General features: G+C 38.1%; 1 protein-coding gene across 1 annotated transcript in view; it reads right to left on the reverse strand.

The window, feature by feature from the left end:
- Positions 1-19587, reverse strand: part of MDN1 (midasin AAA ATPase 1) — a 174473-nt gene that overhangs the window by 96867 nt on the left and 58019 nt on the right. Inside the window, exons 20-33 of the mRNA XM_049652926.1 lie at positions 18290-18403; positions 15887-16034; positions 14970-15080; positions 11888-12039; positions 11194-11372; positions 10382-10590; positions 10069-10215; positions 8704-8845; positions 7204-7338; positions 6984-7122; positions 6245-6383; positions 5851-5981; positions 3737-3881; positions 1343-1472 (exon numbers count right to left, since the gene is read on the reverse strand). Of these exons, the coding sequence (XP_049508883.1) occupies positions 1343-1472; positions 3737-3881; positions 5851-5981; positions 6245-6383; positions 6984-7122; positions 7204-7338; positions 8704-8845; positions 10069-10215; positions 10382-10590; positions 11194-11372; positions 11888-12039; positions 14970-15080; positions 15887-16034; positions 18290-18403 (2021 nt within the window). The remainder of the gene's footprint in view (positions 1-1342; positions 1473-3736; positions 3882-5850; positions 5982-6244; positions 6384-6983; positions 7123-7203; positions 7339-8703; positions 8846-10068; positions 10216-10381; positions 10591-11193; positions 11373-11887; positions 12040-14969; positions 15081-15886; positions 16035-18289; positions 18404-19587) is intronic.

Genomic DNA, 19587 nt, shown 5'->3' on the forward strand with positions numbered 1-19587 from the left:
AATAGGTACAAATATCAAATCATGTGGTATACCTAAAACTGATATGATGTTACGTGTTGATTATACCTCAATAAAAAAACATGCATGTAGAGGCACCTGGGTGGCTCCATCGGTTAAACACCCTACTCTTGATTTCAGCTCAGGTAATGATTTCATGGTTCATGACTTTGAGCCCTGGGTCAGGCTCTATGATGACACTGAGGAACCTGCTTGGAATTCTCTCTCTCCCTCTCTGTCCCTCCCACAGCACACGCACCCTTTCTCCCTCCCTCCCTCTCTCTCAAAACAAATAAATAAGCATTTAAAAAAATATATGCATATATACATCGAAGCAATTTAGGCTAAAGAACTTTATAATAAACGTTTTGACCCTTACCAGATATCTTAAAAATTGCTAAATCTAGGTTTTAGGTATACAGAAGTTTTTTAATATTATTTTATTTTCTTATGTTTGAAAATTTTTATAATGAAATTTTTAAATAAAGTTAATAATAAATTAGTTGATGATAAAGAAATGCAGTTTAAAAGTATATAAGCATTTTTGGGGCACCTGGGTGGCTCAGTTGGTTAAGCATCTGACCCTTAATTTCAGCTCATGTCATGATCTCACAGTTCATGGGATCGAGCCCCACATCAGGCTCCTTGCTGACAGCACAGAGCCTGCTTAGGATTCTTTCTCTCCCTCTCTCTCTGCCCCTCTCCTACTTGTGCTCTCTCATTCAAAATAAATAAACATAAAAAAATTTTTTCATAAAAATGTCTATAAACATTTTCTGAAGGTGGTAATGACTAAAATTTAAACCAAATCTTCCTCATCTCTGGAGAACAAATATACTTTAAATAAAGAGAGCCAATAGGTAAAACAAAAAAGCTAGAATGTAAAAACCTTGGTAAAGGAGGCAATATGAAGAAGGGACACTTAAGTGGAAGATAACAAATATCCTGGTTTTTTTTTATTTTTTTTTAACGTTTATTTATTATTGAGAGACAGAGAGACACAGAGTGTGAGCAGGGGAGGGGCAGAGAGAGAGGGAGACACAGAAGCCGAAGCAGGCTCCAGGCTCTGAGCTGTCAGCACACAGCCCAACACGGGGCTTGAACTCACAAACTGCAAGATCATGACCCGAGCCGAAGTTGCTCGCCCAACCGAGACCATCCAGGCGCCCCCAAATAGCCTATTTTCTTACATCTATTTGTTCCCATTTCTCTATCTACTCTTCTCCTTTTAACATGCCAACATATATACACTGCTAATGTCCTATACAACACCTCTCATTCCCAACATACAATCCCCTCCACCTCATAACCACCATTACAACCTGTACCAACTGAAAAAACTCACCTTTATGATCTACTTTGCCCAGAGACAATCCTGGACGAAGGTTATGGCTGATAATCTGAATTAAATCTTCACGACCTGTGCTTTGTGGGCACCATATTTCTGTAAACCTGTTTCTTAAGGCAGGAGACAACTACAAGAAACAAAAATTTCAATATGAATGGATACTTATGAGGAAAGTTAGAGAACAAATCCTTTAAAGAAATGTTAGCTGTGAGTCTAACAAATACCAAATGTTCCTCTTATTATCTCTACTAGAAGGTACAATTTATTAAACGTCTACTTTGTCCTGGCTCCTTCCATATGTCATCTCATTAATCTCTACCACACCCCCCAACACCACATTCCCATCACTTTCTTTATAGACATACAGAACTTCAAGGTTTTATAGAGTAAATGGTGTAAGTTGAATTCTAGCCCCAGTGGGTGATTCCCAAACCTGAATACTTTCCCCTAAGCAAAGGCCATTCCTTTACCTTCAGTTACAAAACCAGTGTTTTAGAGAAAATAAATGCTATTGTGCGATAAGGGGAGAGCTGTCTGAAGTCAGAGAAAACATCTTCTAAGTGGCTCAAAGAGGAGCAGCCAAATTAGTAAGGAGGTACATATTTTACCTCTTGCATAACAAAGAATTGTTAGTTCTTCCAGTCTTATGGCCTTTGCTCTCAAAATGGATTCCTCTTACCCTTCCCCTATTAATAAGCATTTACAATGCCATATATGCACATAACTATTAGTTTATCATTGCTTGCCTATAACTTGATAAGCTCCATCCATCTATCTGGCCTACTGCAACAGGACCAGGAGCAATGCCTATACCCAGGAGCAGCTCAACCAAGACCCAGTGAATGTGTGAGTGTTTCCTGTTGCCATCCTAGACAAGCAGTGCTTCTGGTCTTCAGCATTCTACCTCACTCTGCTTGCTAGGTGTGCAAAAACAAAAAAGAGCTTTCCCTTAGGTAAAAGTTGGCAATCTTTTTCTAAGAAAAACTTAAACTATCTTAACCTAAGCTAACACACACAATGTCAAAATCAGATCTTTCCACGAGATTTCCATTTGCCAAGGAACCATTTTGTTTTGGTTTTTTTAATGTTTATTTAATTTTGAGAAAGAGACAGAGTGCACTTGGCAGGGGGAGGGAGACAGAATCCAAAGCGGGTTCCAGGCTCTGAGCTGTCAGCACAGAGCCCAACAAAGAGCTCGAACTCACGAACTGTGAGATCATGACCTGAGCCAAAGACGGACGCTTAGCCGACTGAGCCACCCAGCCCACCCAGGAACCAGTTTTCACATTATGTTTGAAGCTGTGATATACTTTATTACGTCTCTTAAGAACATTTCAAGAGGCACAGCAATAATCTTTCTTGTTACACTACAGAGGAAAATCAAGCCCAAAACATCATGTTCACATTTCAGGGGTATCCGCCAAATTACCAAGATTTTTAATTACTTTCATTCACAATCAACCTCCGTTCTCATCATCCCTGACCTATCACCACATTACCATTTTCCTAACTCTAACAGACCAGGATCGACACAGAGGAAGACTTCTCTACTGAGAGGCTTCATGAACCTGAAAGCTATGGTGTTCAGGGTATGGGATCCTGGCTGAATCCTAACACTACCCCCATGAACAGAAGGAACTGCTTTCCACCCTTTCCTTTACCAATAGTCTAAGCATAACCCACAAATCCTTGGAGAGAACAGATAGGCTCCACCTGCAAAACCAGAAGAGGTTCCTGGCTGCAACATTTTTGTCACTCTAAAATCACTCAAAGCCACACTCGTGTTTAAGAAAGGAGACTCCAGAAGCAGAGTTTAAGATTAAATTAAAAAGATTAAATTTCAGTTTCAGAGCAATGGGCAGCTCAGTCAGTTGAGCGTCTGACTCTAGATATCAGCTAAGTCGGGATCTCACTGTCATGAGATTAAGCCCAGTGTTGGGCTCTGTGTTGAGTGGAGCCTTCTTGGGATTCTCTCTCTCTGCCTCTCTCCTGCTGGTGCCCTCTCTTGTGCATGTGTGAGCTCTCTCTCTCAAAATAAACTTTAAAAAAATAGATTAAATTTCAGTTTCATCTTTTCTCATCCATGAAAGTAGGAAAATAACTTTCATGCAAAGTTCTTGTGAGAATTTGTTATGGTGACATGTAAAGAGTTGAGTTGGGCAAAGCGACTGACACAATGAAATTTCAGACACATACACACCATGAGATGTAAAAATAAGGAAATGTTTTTGTCAGACTTCAATTTTGTAATAATTCTAAACTATCTTTCTAGGCATTAAATTATTACCCAATATAAAATTCCAAATGCATTTTTACATATTATATTTACAGCTACCAGTGAACTGAGGTCAAAACCTGGAAAAAAATTATGCTTCAGGAACACAATTTTACCTCTTTTTTTCCAAAGTCGCCCCCAGGGTTCATGGTTGCTAAGATACGGAATTTCTTCCCAGCAGTCAACAGCTCTACCTCATTATCCTTGTCTTCTACACTGCCTTTTTCAGCTAATACCAAGGACTTTTCCACTTCAAGGACACTAAAAGAAAAATCGGAGAATTAAGATTAGAAAAGGCTCATGTACTCATTTTGTGGTCTTCAACATTCTTTTAAAAAGGAAAAAAGTTATCTCTTCTGCTGAGCTTTTACTTTAATAATTTCCTACCACAAATTTTTACATGACTCATTATCCCAATTCCTGTGTAATGGAACAATATTTCTGATCGAAAGAAAAAAAAATTCCTTTTATCCATTTGTTTTAAAAATGCACAAAAATGCATTAAAAAAATACTCCATGCAAATATTCATGGCGGCATTATTCATAAAAGTAGAAACAACACAAATACCATCAAGTGCTGAGTAGATAAAAATACGGTATAACTATACACTGGAATACTCTTAGGAATAAAAAGGAACAAACTACTAACATAGGTTACAACATGGATGAACCTCAAAACGATGCAAAGTGAGAGAAGAATCAATTTATATGAATGTGCTGAAAAGACAAATCTTTTCTCTTTTTTTGCAGAAAGTAAATTTTGCAGAAAGTTGCCTGGAGCAGGAGATGGCATCAGAAGTATACTGTAAAGGGGCTAAATAGATGCATCCTTCTGTGATGGCAGAAATATAAAACTGGGTTGTGGGGTCTCAAAACTCAGTAAATTTACTAACCTATTGAATTATACATTTAACATGGATACATTTTATGGTGTGCAAATTAAACTTCAAAAAAGAAAAATAGATATACATCAAAATTCATACTGGTCTGAGATTTTGAGGCCTTGCAGCCATAACATTTAGAATTCTGATTCTAGTTCTTTCAAAGAATTTAGATAATGGTCACATAAAATTTGCCTTAAAAAAGTTGTAGGGGCACCTGGGTGGCTCAGTTGGTCAAGCATCTGACTTCAGCTCAGGTCATGATCTCATGGTTCATGAGCTCCAGCCCCATGTTGGGCTCTGTGCTGACAGCTCGGAACCTGGAGCCCACTTCAGATTCTGTGTCTCCCTCTCTCTCTCTGCCCCTCCCCTGCTCATACTCTGTCTCTCTGTCTGAAAAATAAACACCAAAAAAAAAAAAAAAAAAAAAAATTAAAAAAAAAAAGTTGTAACTTGGGCTCATTTGTTTTAGCCCCGACACACCACAGTGCCATCTTTCTGATTACTGACAGCAAAACAGAAAAACTAGGCCCCTTAAAGGACCCTGAGTGCTAAAGTCAAAACAAAACACAAAAACAGTAATTCATTATTATTTTCAAATATTTACTATGCACCTATGGAGAATATTACTGTGCACAAGAATTAATATCTATAAAAACCAGACCAGTAAAACAGTATGGAGGTACCTCAAAAAATTAAAAATAGAAGTACCATATGATCTAGTAATTCCACTACTGGATATTTACCCAAAGAAAATGGAAACACTAATTCAAAAAGATATATGCACCTCTATTATTTACTTTAGCATCATTTACAACAGCCAAATTGACAAGCAGTCCAAATGTCCACCGATAGATGAATGATTAGAGAAAACATGGTATATATACATATAGAATGGAATATTATTCAGCCATAAAAAGGAATGTAATCCTGCCATTTGCAACAATATGGATAGAACCAGAGGGTACAATGCTAAATTAAGTAAGTCAAAGAAAGACAAATATAATGATTTCACTCCTAAGTAGAATTTAAGAAAAGAAACAAAGAAAAAAAGAGACAAACCAAGAAACAGACTCTTAACTATAGAGAAAAAAACTGATGGTTACCAGAGGAGAGGTAGTTGGGGGGATGGGTGAAATAGTTGAAGGAGATTAAGAGTATACGTATCACGATGAGCACTGTGTAACATATAGATTACTGAATCACTACATTATACACCTACCTGAAACTAATATAACACTGTGTTAACTAGATGGGAATTTTTTAATCTTTAAATTAGTTTAAAAAAATAAATAAATAACCAGACCATCACAAACATCAAGCACAGGGTAAATCTCTTACACATATACCTATTGAGTCTTTCCAGAACAGAGTCGTCAGCCAGTGAGATTTCATCCAAGAGAAAAAAGCCATCCTCCTTCATGGCCAGAACTAGAGGACCATCATGCCACTCAAAAAGCCTTGATGTATCAATTTCTTCCTACAATTTGGAAAAGAGGGGTGTGAAATTAAAGAGCAGATGGCTCCACAAGATTCTGCAGAAATTAAGGGTCTAAACAGAAGGAAGAAAGCCTGTACAACAGGATGCTCATGAAGGCCTCTTGTAGACAAGTGAAAATCTAAAGATACGTATCAAACCTCAAATCAAAAATCTCACCATAAACAAATTCCACAGCTGATTCATGCACAGAACCAACTGCAGTTCTTCAAATGAATAAACACATCATTTATTACTGGACAAACCTTGTCCTTTGGCTTCTGTCTCACTGGTCGCAGCCCTCCCAGGAAATCCGATGTCTCCATGTGTAAGTGGCAGTTAACAGAGTATAGTTTCTGATTTGCCAAGCCTGCAAACATCTGACAGACAGTAGTTTTCCCACACCTGTTAAGAAATACACACCAGATTAGTAAGGACCATAAATTCCAAACACACACCCACAAACACCCCAGTGAGCAAAAGAGGGGAGCCCTGGTGAGGGCCTCACTAGAGCAGACACTGCAGGCCAACCCAGGACCTCTGCACCCTGGGCTAAGGGTACCCTTCCCCCAAACACCCACACCCTGCAACGTTCCTTATCTAGAAAAGCAAATACTGCATGAATTTCATTCTTTCCTACTTCTAATAACAACAACCAATGGATGGGAGAGAAATCCAATCCTTACAGACTTTCAAGTGATAGTATCTCATCTGCTGTTCTGTATATGTCTATAGAATGAATGTCACGATTCAGAAGAATTACAAAGAAAAAAAACTGCTCTAATGATAATAATGCAAGAAACCTTTTTTTCCATCACAAAAGTCTGAAGGAAAAGTAAACAATAGACCTCTTACGTGCCCTTTAAAAAAAAGAGGAAGGGAGAAAAGGAAAAGAAAAAACAAAGATTGTATTCCTGATAACCCTTCAGAGATAACTCAAGTACTCCCATGGAACTGAACTGATCCATCATAATGAGTTACAGTCACAGAAGCAGAGGAACTTACCCAGTGTCCCCAACCAGTAGCACTGGTTCACCAAATTCCAGCGCCCTTCCTACCAGCATCACCAGTCTCCGCATGCCCTCAGTCCACACAATGTGGCTGAACTCAGATTCCAACATGGATACCCTAGTGGACAATTTACCTATAAAAGGCAGAATAAATATTTAGCTTCTAGTAAGAGTACAACTCAATTCATTTTCTCTGGATATTTTGACCTACTCACTCAGTAATTTTAAGACATTTTCTTTGGAGAAAAGGGATTGAGGACACAATTTTTTCTTGAAATGTTTTTCAATAACTTCTTGAATCACATCAATTTCCTCCTGCTTCCTGACTCGGCCTGCGAGCAGCATAAAACCTAAAAAAAAGAAAGAAACAAAGAAACAAAGAAAGAAGTCATCAAGTGCCAAGTTATAATACCAAGGGATGTTCAGATTACGGAACAACAGGAACTCTTATAAGCTTGCAGGTGGAGAGGGTATCTAAAGAACTATTCTGGACAATTGGGAAAACCTACTGCAAATAACCAAATTTGGATGCCTTGTGTCCCAGCAACAGGACTTCCAGGTAGACCCAAACACAAATAAACATGTGTGCACCAAAAGATATATAGAGGAAAGTTCAGGGCAGTTTAATTCATAACAGCTAAAAAGGGGAAATAACCCAAACGTCCATCAACAAGAGAATGAATAAATATATTACGGTATCTCTGTACAACGGGTTACAATAATAAGAAAAAAAAATGAAGTCCTGATACACAGAGCAGCGTGACTGAACCTCACATTAGACTGAGTGAAAAGCCAAGCCTAAGGAGTACATACTGCATGACACTAGTTGAAGCTCAAGCACAGGCAAAATCAAAGCAGTGGTGATAGATGTCAAAGCAGTGGTTACCTCCAAGGAAGGTTAAGACTGGCAAGAGCCATGAAGGAATCTTTTGAGGCACTGAAAAATATTCTAAACCTTGGTCTAGATGATGATTCACGTGGACACATACATATGTAAAAAAAATATATCTTCCTTGTACATGAAAAAATAGAGCACTGCATTCATTTTACTGTACGCTATACCTTGACTAAAAAGTTTTCCCTTTAAAGTTTTCTAAAAAATGTGTTCCTCCATCTATCTACTCTTTACAAGAAAAAAAAAAAAAAACTCTCAAGGGTTAGTTGTACTCTCCTTATTAAGGATTCTATTAATGACTCATTAGTACCTTTCAAATCAGAAGATCCTGAATGCTTTCTTTCCTAGGATATAGAGAAACATATAAATTCTCCCCATGGATTAAACCAAAATGACCAATCAGGAGTCTCATGACATAACTGCTTTCTCTCAAAACTCTGATATTACCTGACCAAACCTGTCAGCTTTCTGTATAAGACAGAAGCACCACTATCCATGGTTACCGAGTCGCAGATAAATGGTCAACAGAGACACCACCAGCCATTTGCCTAAAGTCTTATGGGCACTGTGCCCCTATCTGACTCCTACATGGAGGCACTTAAACCAAAGAGAAAACTGTAAAAATCCAAACATATTAACACAGATGCCTACAGAAAAGAACCATTTTCAAAAGCACTTTGCACTTGAGGGAGAAAGACTAAATCTGGAATACCTAGTAAAATATGTCTATAGATCACAATTTGGGAAAAACTTATTTTAATAAGAAAGTTAAATATCTAACATAACTAAACAGTTTGAGAACATCTGATTGAAAACATACCATCATTGGCTAAATGCTGTAGCCAGTCATACTCTTTCTCAGTCTGTTCAGCCAATCTGTATCTTTCAGCCCATCGAAACAGATCACGAAGGGTGATGAAGCCCTGTTTTCCAGCAAACACTGAAGAACTTCTGCGATAGGACTATTACAATATCAAAACAAATGAAAAAGGGTGATGGCAAGCACACTGTACAACCTATATAAAATTTTTTAGCAAACATAAGCTCCCATGAAAATGGTTCATCCCAGCGCGGCTGGGTGGCTCAGTCGGTTAAGCATCCAACTTCAGCTCAGGTCATGATCTCATGTCTTGTGGGTTTGAGCCCCACGTCGGTCTCTGTGCTGACAGCTCAGAGCCTGGAGCCTGCTTCAGATTCTGTGTCTCCCTCTCTCTCTCTGCCTTTCCCCTGCTCATACTGTGTCTCTCTCTCAAAAACAAACATTAAAAGAAATTTTTTTAAAGTAAATGGAAAGTAATCCTTTGAAGATAAATATTCAAACTCATACATAAGAATATTAACAATGGAATTTCAAATCACAACACCAAAAAAAAAAAAAAAAAAAAAAAAGGAATTCCATCTCCTATATCATACAGAAAAAGTTATGAATACAAATGGTGGCAAACATTACTCCCATAATTTGGGAACATAGAGGAGTATAACTGCTAATTATTATTAGCTTTCTAGAAGGTAAATGTGTATTAATTCTGATAACACTTCTAACACCTTAAAATGGGATACAAAAAACAAAAAGTGTAGCTTTGCATAGTTGACAAGGCCGAGACATGAAAAAGGTATGTTTAGTTACGTCCATTCAAGGACTAGCTCCATTTAAAAAATAAAAACTATAGTTTGTCAATGCCAAAACCCAACCTAAACAAAATGTTCCAACATTATCAACAAGTAGGGAACTGTTATCACATACAATTATGAGAAAATTTTTAACACGATATTAAATTATTCATTTATAAAACCAAAAAGTGGATATTTTTAAAAAAAAAAAATTTTTTTAACATTTATTTATTTTTCAGACAGAGACAGAGCATGAACAGGGGAGGGGCAGAGAGAGAGCGAGACACAGAATCTGAAATGGGCTCCAGGCTCTGAGCTGTCAGCACAGAGCCCGACACGGGGCTCGAACTCACGGACCGTGAGATCATGACCTGAGCCGAAGTCGGACGCTTAACCGACCGAGCCACCCAGGTGCCCCCCAAAACTGGAAATTAACAGAACACATTTTAAAGATACTATCTGTACTGTGAGAAAAAAAAAAAATTAACAGACGGGAGAAGGCTATCAAATTTTAAATTTTGATCATCAAATATAATCAATACATTCCATTTGAAACTAAGTGATAGTGAAATACCTGAAGGTCCAGCATGACTTTAACCAACTTGCTACAATAGGAGGGTGGCAAACTACAGCGCTTATGCAAGATTGTCTCCAGCTCAGAGCTAGGCAGTTCATCAAAATGCAGCTCCACAAACCGATTCCTGAAGGCTCTAGAAAGCACCTAGGAAACACATCAGAAAAAAACAGTTTCCAAAACAGAGACTCTGCTATTCACCAGAAAAAGAAAAACCCTTCAAAAGAAGCAAAAAAAAAAAATTTCAGTCTTATCAAGGAAGATTTACTACTCAATGGGGTAACAAATGGAGTAAAAGGCAAATGCTACACACCTTTCTGCCTCCATAAAGTCCTGGGGGATTTTGGGTAGCAAAAAGCATGAACCGAGGGTGAGCTTTAACAACTTCTTGTGTTTCTGTGATGAGCAATTCACGGTTATCATCCAGTAATCTGTTCAGTGCCTCTAACACATCGGTAGGGGCCAAATTTAATTCATCTAAAATAATCCAATAGCCCTTTCTCATAGCATCAATAAGAATACCTTAAAAAACAAACACTGAGAATTAGTACATAAGTTAGTCTAAGGTTTTAAAAAAAATGTAATATACAAATCAACCAATACTAGAACATTAAATTTCAAAACAAATTACTCCCTACAGTTAGTCACGCCTCAAGATAACTTGTGACACTGAGTTATCAAGGAAGCACAATTTTTAATCAAAGTAATCCTTTTTATTTCACACAGAAGGGGAGTTAAGGCTGACACATATCACATTTTCAACTTATTCCACCCCGCCCCCCGCAGTCCAATTTCATTTAAATTACCACATTCCCATATCTATTCTCAGCTTCCCCTCTGTTCAACATTCACCCCGTTCTTCTGAGTCTCTAGGAAATGAAGTAGCAGTTCAACTGCACTCTACAAAACTTGGCAGTAGTCCTGTGTACAACTGATGAGATCAGTGGGGCTCAAAGGAAGCTGGACCCCTCACCATCATTCTTTAACCAGGGAAATCAGAAAAAAAGAAAAACCAGCTGTTATGGCAAAGGTCATGTACCTCAATTGGAAAGGATAAAGATTACCTGGGGAAATGGGTTTCAAAGAATGAATATCCACACACATGGAATGAAATAATAATCCTACCTTCTTTAAACACAAGCTTCCCTGAAGAGTCAGATGTGTAACAACCAATATACTCCTGAATATCTGTGTGTTCGTGATTGTTAATACGCACACAATGGTTACCAGTAGCTGCTGCCAGCCACCGGATCAGGCTTGTTTTACCAACTGATGTCTCTCCCTGAATCAACACTGGATAGGTTCTTCAAAACATGAAACAATAAACCAATTTAAGAAAAAAAAGAAAGAAAGAAACCAGAATTAATTCAAGTAGTTTTAAAAAAAAATACAGAATTTATCAGCATAAAAGAATATGTTTATATACCTATGCATCACTAATGGAATGTTTCTTAAGTTCTGAGAAATTTCTATATAAAAATGGTTCCTTAAAAAATACAGAGGAAAACAATCTCAACCTTTCTTGCGGTACTTATGAGAAACAGTAAATGGGACTAGCTGTTACTCACTTAAATAATGGGAGGAGACAAGTATTCATCAGCCCAATACTGGAAAGCAACTTTAAAGATGGCCAAAATAATTGGTGGGTGTTGCTCCCACCAAAGGTATAACTAGAACAATGCTTTGTGCCAGGAGAAAAGTGACACATAGCCAGCGAACAACAAATACAGCACTTGGAAAATTATGGAAGTAAGACTAGAATGTCATTAACACCCATTCTGGTAAAGCTTCAGAGCAGCAAGAGAAAAGGTCCACATACCCTGCAGAAACCACTCGGACTATGTCTCTCAGGTTTAGCTTAACAGAAGACGTAAGAATGTAGGTCTCATCTATTGTAGGTTCCCTGTCTCCCACCGAAATCCAGTATCCTTCGACTTGGATAAGACGACCTCCTTTTGGTTCTGGAATAGGCTGAAAGACACAAGTTAGAGAAATAACCCCATAGTCCAATGACAACTATGGCTTTCTTTCAGAAAGGAGTGTAAGGTAGGAAAAGAAATTATCACCAAGAATGCTGCCCTGTTCTGAATGCTTTCAGCATTAAAGCCATAGGTGAAATGTGAAAATAAATTACTCTGAGGAATGAGATCAAAACAATTACACGTGACACATACTCGTGTTAAAATCCAGGTGGGTGGTAGGTGTGTATGGGGAAGAAACTGAATCAAGTAAGTTCTCAAATAATTTATGATTCAGTTCTTTTCTTTCACCTATTAAATTTCCCACTCTGATGAAGTACTTTGATCAAAAACATGTACTTCATATAAACCATGTTCCTAAAAACAGGACCAACATTGAATTGAGGGAAATGGCCTTTGCATTATTACATCCTGGACTTCCTGGAAGACATTAAACAAACAAACAAACAAATAATAAAAGCCACCATCTAGAGAAATTAATCTATTCAGAATAATATTGTGGGGGCACCTGGGTGGCTCAGTCAATTAAGCATCCGACTTCAGCTTAGGTCATGATCTCACGGTCCATGGGTTCGAGCCCCACATCTGGCTCTGTGCTGACAGCTCAGAGCCTGGAGCCTGCTTTGGATTCTGTGTCTCCCTCTCTCTCTGCCCCTCCCCTGCTCATGCTCTGTCTCTCTTTGTCTCAAAAAATAAATAAAAAATATTTTAAAAAAATTAAAAAAAAAAAGAATAATATCGTGGATGACAGCATAATCTTTTGAATATATGAAGTTGATTTCTACAAAACTCTCATTTTCATAGATCAAAAATGGTGAGATCTATAACTACAAAGAAGTGCTCTCCTCAAACATTTAGTTCCCTAACTTGAAGCACCATTGCAGTTACTGCTTTTAAGGGCTCCTCTACTGAGCTCAGGAGCAGTGGGGAAAAAGAATATTTAAGCCTCCAATCACGTGTAACCATGAGGAACACACACAAAAAAAATGGCATTGAGATAATAATCAAAGCAAGCTTGAGTCTTTTTTTCAATGTTTTCATGTTTTACCAAAAGTAAATATTCATGTGTTACGTGTATAATTTTTACAGTTTATTTATGTTGAGAGACAGAATGTATGTGCATGTGGGGCACCTGGCTGGCTCAGTTGGTTGGGCAGCCGACTTCAGCTCGGGTCATGATCTCGCGGTCCATGAGTTCGAGCCCCGCGTCGCGCTCTGTGCTGACAGCTCAGAGCCTGGAGCCTGTTTCGGATTCTGTGTCTCCCTCTCTCTGACTCTCCCCCGTTCATGCTCTGTCTCTCTCTGTCTCAAAAATAAATAAACGTTAAAAAAAAAGTAAAAAAAAAAAAAAGAATGTATGTGCATGTGAATGGGGGAAGAGACAAAGAGAGAGAAAAGAAAACTTCCAAGCCCCAACATAGGGCTTGATCTCATGAACCAAACCGTGAGATCATGACCTGAGCCGCAATCAAGAGTTGGACGCTTAACTGAGCCATGCAGGCGCCCCATTTGTATAATTTTTAAAGAGGAAAATATATTGAATCTAAAGTAGTCCTAAGTCCCTAAGGCTCTTTCTTCCTACAAAGGAATGAATCAACATAAAAAAGCATTTATTTGGTAAACTTACTCTGCATCTTTCAGTCCTATGTTATTCTATAATTTCCTTTGTCAAACTGAAATAGTTGCATTTTAATTTAGAAATTTTTTATTTTAGAGAGAACATGAGAGAGAGAATGTGCACAAATGGGGGAGGGGCTAGTGAAAGGGAGGAGTTGGGGGAGGGAGAAACCCAAACAGGCTCCATGCTCAGCACAGGGCTCGATCCCATGACCCTGAGATCATAACCTGAGCCGAAATCAAGAGTTGGGCACTCAACCGAGTGACACAGGCGACCCAGTTACTGTGTTTAATGGGGGGGGAAGCCCAACCATCAATCAGATGTGAAGTGTGTACACAAATTATGGTACAAGCAACAAAATACTATGTAACCTTTAGAAACCATGTCACAGTGATCTCGGGTACAGAAACAAAACTATATCCAGTATACAGTTAGGCTAAGAAAAGAAGCTACAGAACAGTCTTATGAGATGGTCCTTTTTAATTTTTTTTTAAATTTCATTTATTTATTTTGAAACAGAGAAAGAAAGAATAAGTGGGGGAGGGGCAGATAGAGGACAGAGAAAGAACCCTAAGCAGGCTCCATGCTCAGTGTGGTGCTCTATGCAGGGCTCAATCTCATGACTCAGATCACAACCTGAGCTGATATCAACAGCTGGGCACTTAACCAACTGAGCCACCCAGGTGCCCCAAGATGATCCTTTTAAAATCATTTATATTAGGTATGTGTATTAGAATTTGACTCTAAGTGGAGTAAGTCAGAAAGACAAATGCCATATGATTTCACTCATATGAGTCTGAAGAAACAAACAAAAAACAACAAAAAGACAAACCAAAAAACAGACTCTTAACTATAGAGAACAAACTGATGATTACCAGAGGGGAAGCGGGAGTGTGGATGGGTAAAACAGATGAAGGGATTAAAAGAAAACTCACTGTGATGAACACCGAATAATGTATAGAATTTTTGAATCACTATATTGTACACCTGAAACTAATAGAACACTGTAGGTTAAACAGAAATTAAAATAAAAACAAGAAAGAATTTGCCTTGGTAAATCTATACACACAGTCAGAATGTGAATATATAAGAAAATAAAAACATACATAATTTAGGTGGAAATGACTATAAGGCTTAAATCTCTAAAGAGTAGGAGTAGGATTATTGGGAATTTGCACCATCTAAGACACCCTCTAATATTTAAATCTTTTGCAACAGACTACTTCTGCAAAAAAAAAAGCTGAAAAGTTGATAATTCAGCCATTCATTTACATTAAACAAGTCAAAAACATCAAAAAACATACCTGCTTCAGCAGACTTTTTACACTGCCAGAGATAAGGTGTTGACAAATGAGCTTCTGAACTACTGGATGTGATGCCCTATCAAGCTGTGTTAAGAAACCCAAACAAAAGCCCTAGGGAAAAAAAAGAACAAACAAATATGCATAAAACTAATTACCCTTCTGCAGTAACAGGCCAACATATTTCGGGAACAAAATTCAACCTTCTTAGATGGCACTGGTTCCCAGAACTATTTTTTTTTTTCCTTGAGGGAGGGAGGGAAGGAGGGGGAGAGAGGGGGGGAAGGGAGAGAGGGAGAGAGTGGGGGGAAAGAGAGAGAGAGAGAGAGAAAGAGAATGAGAATGGAAGGGGCAGAGGAAAAGGGAGAGAGAATACTAAGCAGGCCTCACACCCAGTGCAGAGCCAAAATCAAGAGTTAAATACTTAACTGACTGAGCCACTCAGGCATGCAATCCCCCCACCCCCCTCTGCTGAACAACTTTTATTTATTTTTTTAATGTTTATTTTTGACAGAGAGAGAGAGAGAGAGAGAGAGAGAGAGAGAGAGCGTGCGCAAGCGAGCACGAGCCGGGGAGAGGCAAAGAGGGAGGGAGACACAGAATCTGAAACAGGCTCCGGGTTCTGAGCTGTCAGCACAGAACCCGACGTAGCGCTCAAACTCACAGACCGTGAGATCATGACCTGAGCTGAAGTCGGACACTCGACCGACTGAGCCACCCAGGCGCCCCATGCTGAACAACTTTTAAATGTGACAGGATGGTAGAAGAAGGTCAGGGTAGTGCTGGTATGAAATGTTCTGGGCTTATCTGACTAAATGGAAAACACAGGCAAACCTGGCAGACACATAATCACTCCCTCCCTTCTGATGGTGAGCCCATCCGCCAAGCTCCCATACAAAAAACACAGACTTTAGAAAGACCTCATAGAGTGAGCGCTGGATGTTGCTACACGGATTGGAGGCTGCAAATCGCAGGGCCCTGCAAAGAGTCCGAAGGCTGTAGTGAGGTCTATGGCCAGTTCCATCCACTAATTTTGTCCCAGAGTCTTTCCGTAGAGCTGTGTACAAGCTACAAAAAGGACAGAGTTCAGGTGACTTATTAATTGATTAGCATTCACTATTTTGCTGTTATTCCAATTTTTCTACATAAGGCCCAAAGCCATTTTCCCAGAATTAGATGGTTAAGCTTGCATACAACTTGCTAGAGCATTCACCAAAACCTCTCACATTCTCTTTTAAATCTATTTTTCACACACTCACAGACTCTTTCAAAAAAAGGATCTATCAATTTCCTTTAGGATGAAAAGAGGAGAGGTAAGAAACATTGGATTCTTAACAAAAAGAGAGACAGGAGAGGCCTTTACCAAGAATATATAGAGTCCAAACATAATGTTTCAGAGTTAGCTCTAATACAATGGGGAAATAAAGTTCTTATGTAAGCGATAATAGTGATGGATAAGCACAGAGAAAACTCATGGTGTTCTGAAAGGTCATAGATGTGGCCATAATCAATAATGACAAAATTTAAAAAGCATGAATATAAGGTGACTGTTACTGTTATCATTGCCATAGGCTTTAGGGGTCCAGAAGATGACAAGATGGAAGAAGTTTCAGACTGAAACATGAAATGCAAGAAATTTAAAATTTCATGAAACTGATGATCAGCTACACAAGATCAAGAGTAACCAAATGTGTGTCACAGATGAAATCCAAGTGCTTGCCCAAATGGGATCTGGCTTGCCTCTTTGCAATTTAGCTATATATTCTTTTTTGTGCAGAAAGTGGCTACTTACTACTCGTACTATCAGCATTTTACAAGAGCCTCTGCTTTATCTAACATGTTTTATCTCCACTTTTGAATTTTAACCACACATATTTATACTCCTGTCCAAAGTCTTTTTTTTTTTTTAATTTTTTTTTTCAACGTTTTTTTTTTTTTATTTATTTATTTTTGGGACAGAGAGAGACAGAGCATGAACGGGGGAGGGGCAGAGAGAGAGGGAGACACAGAATCGGAAACAGGCTCCAGGCTCCGAGCCATCAGCCCAGAGCCCGACGCGGGGCTCCAACTCACGCACCGCGAGATCGTGACCTGGCTGAAGTCGGACGCTTAACCGACTGTGCCACCCAGGCGCCCCAAGTGTTCCAATTTTAGACCGTGGTATTGGTAAACCATTTCAAAGCATTTTCATAAATGCCTCCTTAACTAACCTATTTAAAATAGGGCTCTAAGCCTGTATGTTGTAATCCCCATTTTGTGGTGTTATTTTTATTCACTTAACACAACCTAAAATTACAGTATGTATCTCCTTATTTATTGGTTACCTTCACCTCTTGAATTAAAAGGTCTGTGAGGAGAACCAGGATTCTGTCTCTTATTTATAGCTGTATCCCTAGTACCTGGGCAACTCAGTAATTATTTGTATAAAAAATAAGGAACAAACCACAAAATGCAAAGTAAAACATTAATATGATCCTATTTCAAAACTTTACACAGGGGGCACCTGGGCAGCTCAGTTGTTTGAGCATCCAAGTTGATTTCAGCTCAGGTCATGACCCCAACATCGTGGGATCAAGTCCCTCATTGGTCTAGGCACTGAGGATGGAGCCCGCTTAAGATTCTCTCTCCCTCCGCTCCCCTCCCCTACTCGCCCTCTCTCCCTCCCTCCCTATAAATTAAAAACAAAACAAAACCAAACCAACTTACATAGTGTGTATTTCTATCTAGACAACAGACAAAATTAACTAAGTGACATGCCCAGGACGAAAGAATTCGTTTCTGACACAGCCTGTATGAGAATCCAGTTATCTGATATAAAAGATTATGCCCTATCCACAAGGCATAAAAAACAAAAACAGAAAAACAAAAAAGAATCAAGAAAGCACCAAGCCACATGGCCAGTCTATATGTTTTTCAGTTAAGCCTCAATTAATTCTAAACCTGAATCCCTTATTTTACCAACCTTTTCCCCCCTATATCCCACATAAGTAGTATGCAAACTGCAAAAATTAAGATTTCATCAAGACAGATCAAAAGAGAAGCCATTTACATCTTCCATGGATGCAAACTCTTAGCTATGAATACAAAAGTAATTAGGAGAGCATTATCTAATTACTTAAATATTCTCATACGTGGTGATTCTTAAGCTTGTCAATGTAGCTTCATTAGGAAAATCCAAAGGAGATCATAAGGTCCCTACTTTAAAACAGAAACCTTAATGATAATTCTTCTCTAGCAAAAAAGAAATAATAAATATAGATGCATGAGGCATACATTGTTTGTTCAGGGGAAAAGTTTATCAAGAGAAACCAAAGTGAACCTACTTGATAATTCCTTGCACTGTGATCTTATTCACACTCAGTCCTTTCAGATAATCCACAATAAGAATCTGTAAATCTTCTTTACTTTCCAATTCTTCTACATAAAGTTCTGTGAACCTGGAAGACAATTATTATTACAGAATTAAAATTTTGAGGAATACAACTATTTTGACAATAAAAAAATAGAAAACACAAGAAGTTATGTAAACTCATTTGAACTTTTTACAGTATAAACTATAAAAGCCTTTCATGTATGAGAAAGAACGAAATACGGCCCTTTGTAGCAACGTGGATGGAACTGGAGAGTGTGATGCTAAGTGAAATAAGGCATACAGAGAAAGACAGATACCATATGTTTTCACTCTTGTGTGGATCCTGAGAAACTTAACAGAAACCCATGGGGGAGGGGAAGGAAAAAAAAAAAAAAAAAAGAGGTTAGAGTGGGAGAGAGCCAAAGCATAAGAGACTGTTAAAAACTGAGAACAAACTGAGGGTTGATGGGGGGTGGGAGGGAGGGGAGGGTGGGTGATGGGTATTGAGGAGGGCACCTTTTGGGATGAGCACTGGGTGTTGTATGGAAACAAATTTGACAATATATTTCATATATTGAAAAAAAAATTTTTTTAAATAAATAAAAGCCTTTCATGTAGATACATATGGACCATAATGAAATGAAAGATAACTGTTGCCAAAAATTTATTTGCATGTAATGAAGTTTTTCATGTACAGTCCTTACAAGAGTTACAAAAGTAAGACATTTGTCCTCATTTTCAGAGGTGTTTTTGATTCTAACTACATGTAATAAAACATACACGCTGCAACAACAACAGAACAGTATCAACATCACCATCAAAAATAAAATCATGGGGAAAAAATGATAAAATTGTAGGAGCAAAGGAAAATACATAATGAAGTTTATAACATTTTCCTAAGAAGGTTTTATTACTCATATAATGGAGGGAGGAATCTAATAAAATTTTAACACCATTTTATTTTATTTATTTTTTTTTTTTTAAAAAACATTTTATATATTATTTAATTTAGTTCCCCAAAACATTCCTGCAAAGTAAGCACAGCAAGTCAGATGAATTGGAATTCATAATTAAGGAAATCAATGCTAAAAAAAGATTTACCCCCCCCCGCCCTACCAAAAAGAGAGAGAGAGAGAGAGAGAGAGAGAGAGAGAAGAAGGAAGAGTTTTAACTTGGAACCTGACTTTTTGACACTAAGTTTTCATTCTAACTTCTTTTATTTATTTATTTATTTATTTTTTTTTTATTTTTTTAATATATGAAATTTAC

Source organism: Panthera uncia (assembly GCF_023721935.1).
Source record: "Panthera uncia isolate 11264 chromosome B2 unlocalized genomic scaffold, Puncia_PCG_1.0 HiC_scaffold_24, whole genome shotgun sequence".
Classification (NCBI taxonomy): domain Eukaryota; kingdom Metazoa; phylum Chordata; class Mammalia; order Carnivora; family Felidae; genus Panthera; species Panthera uncia.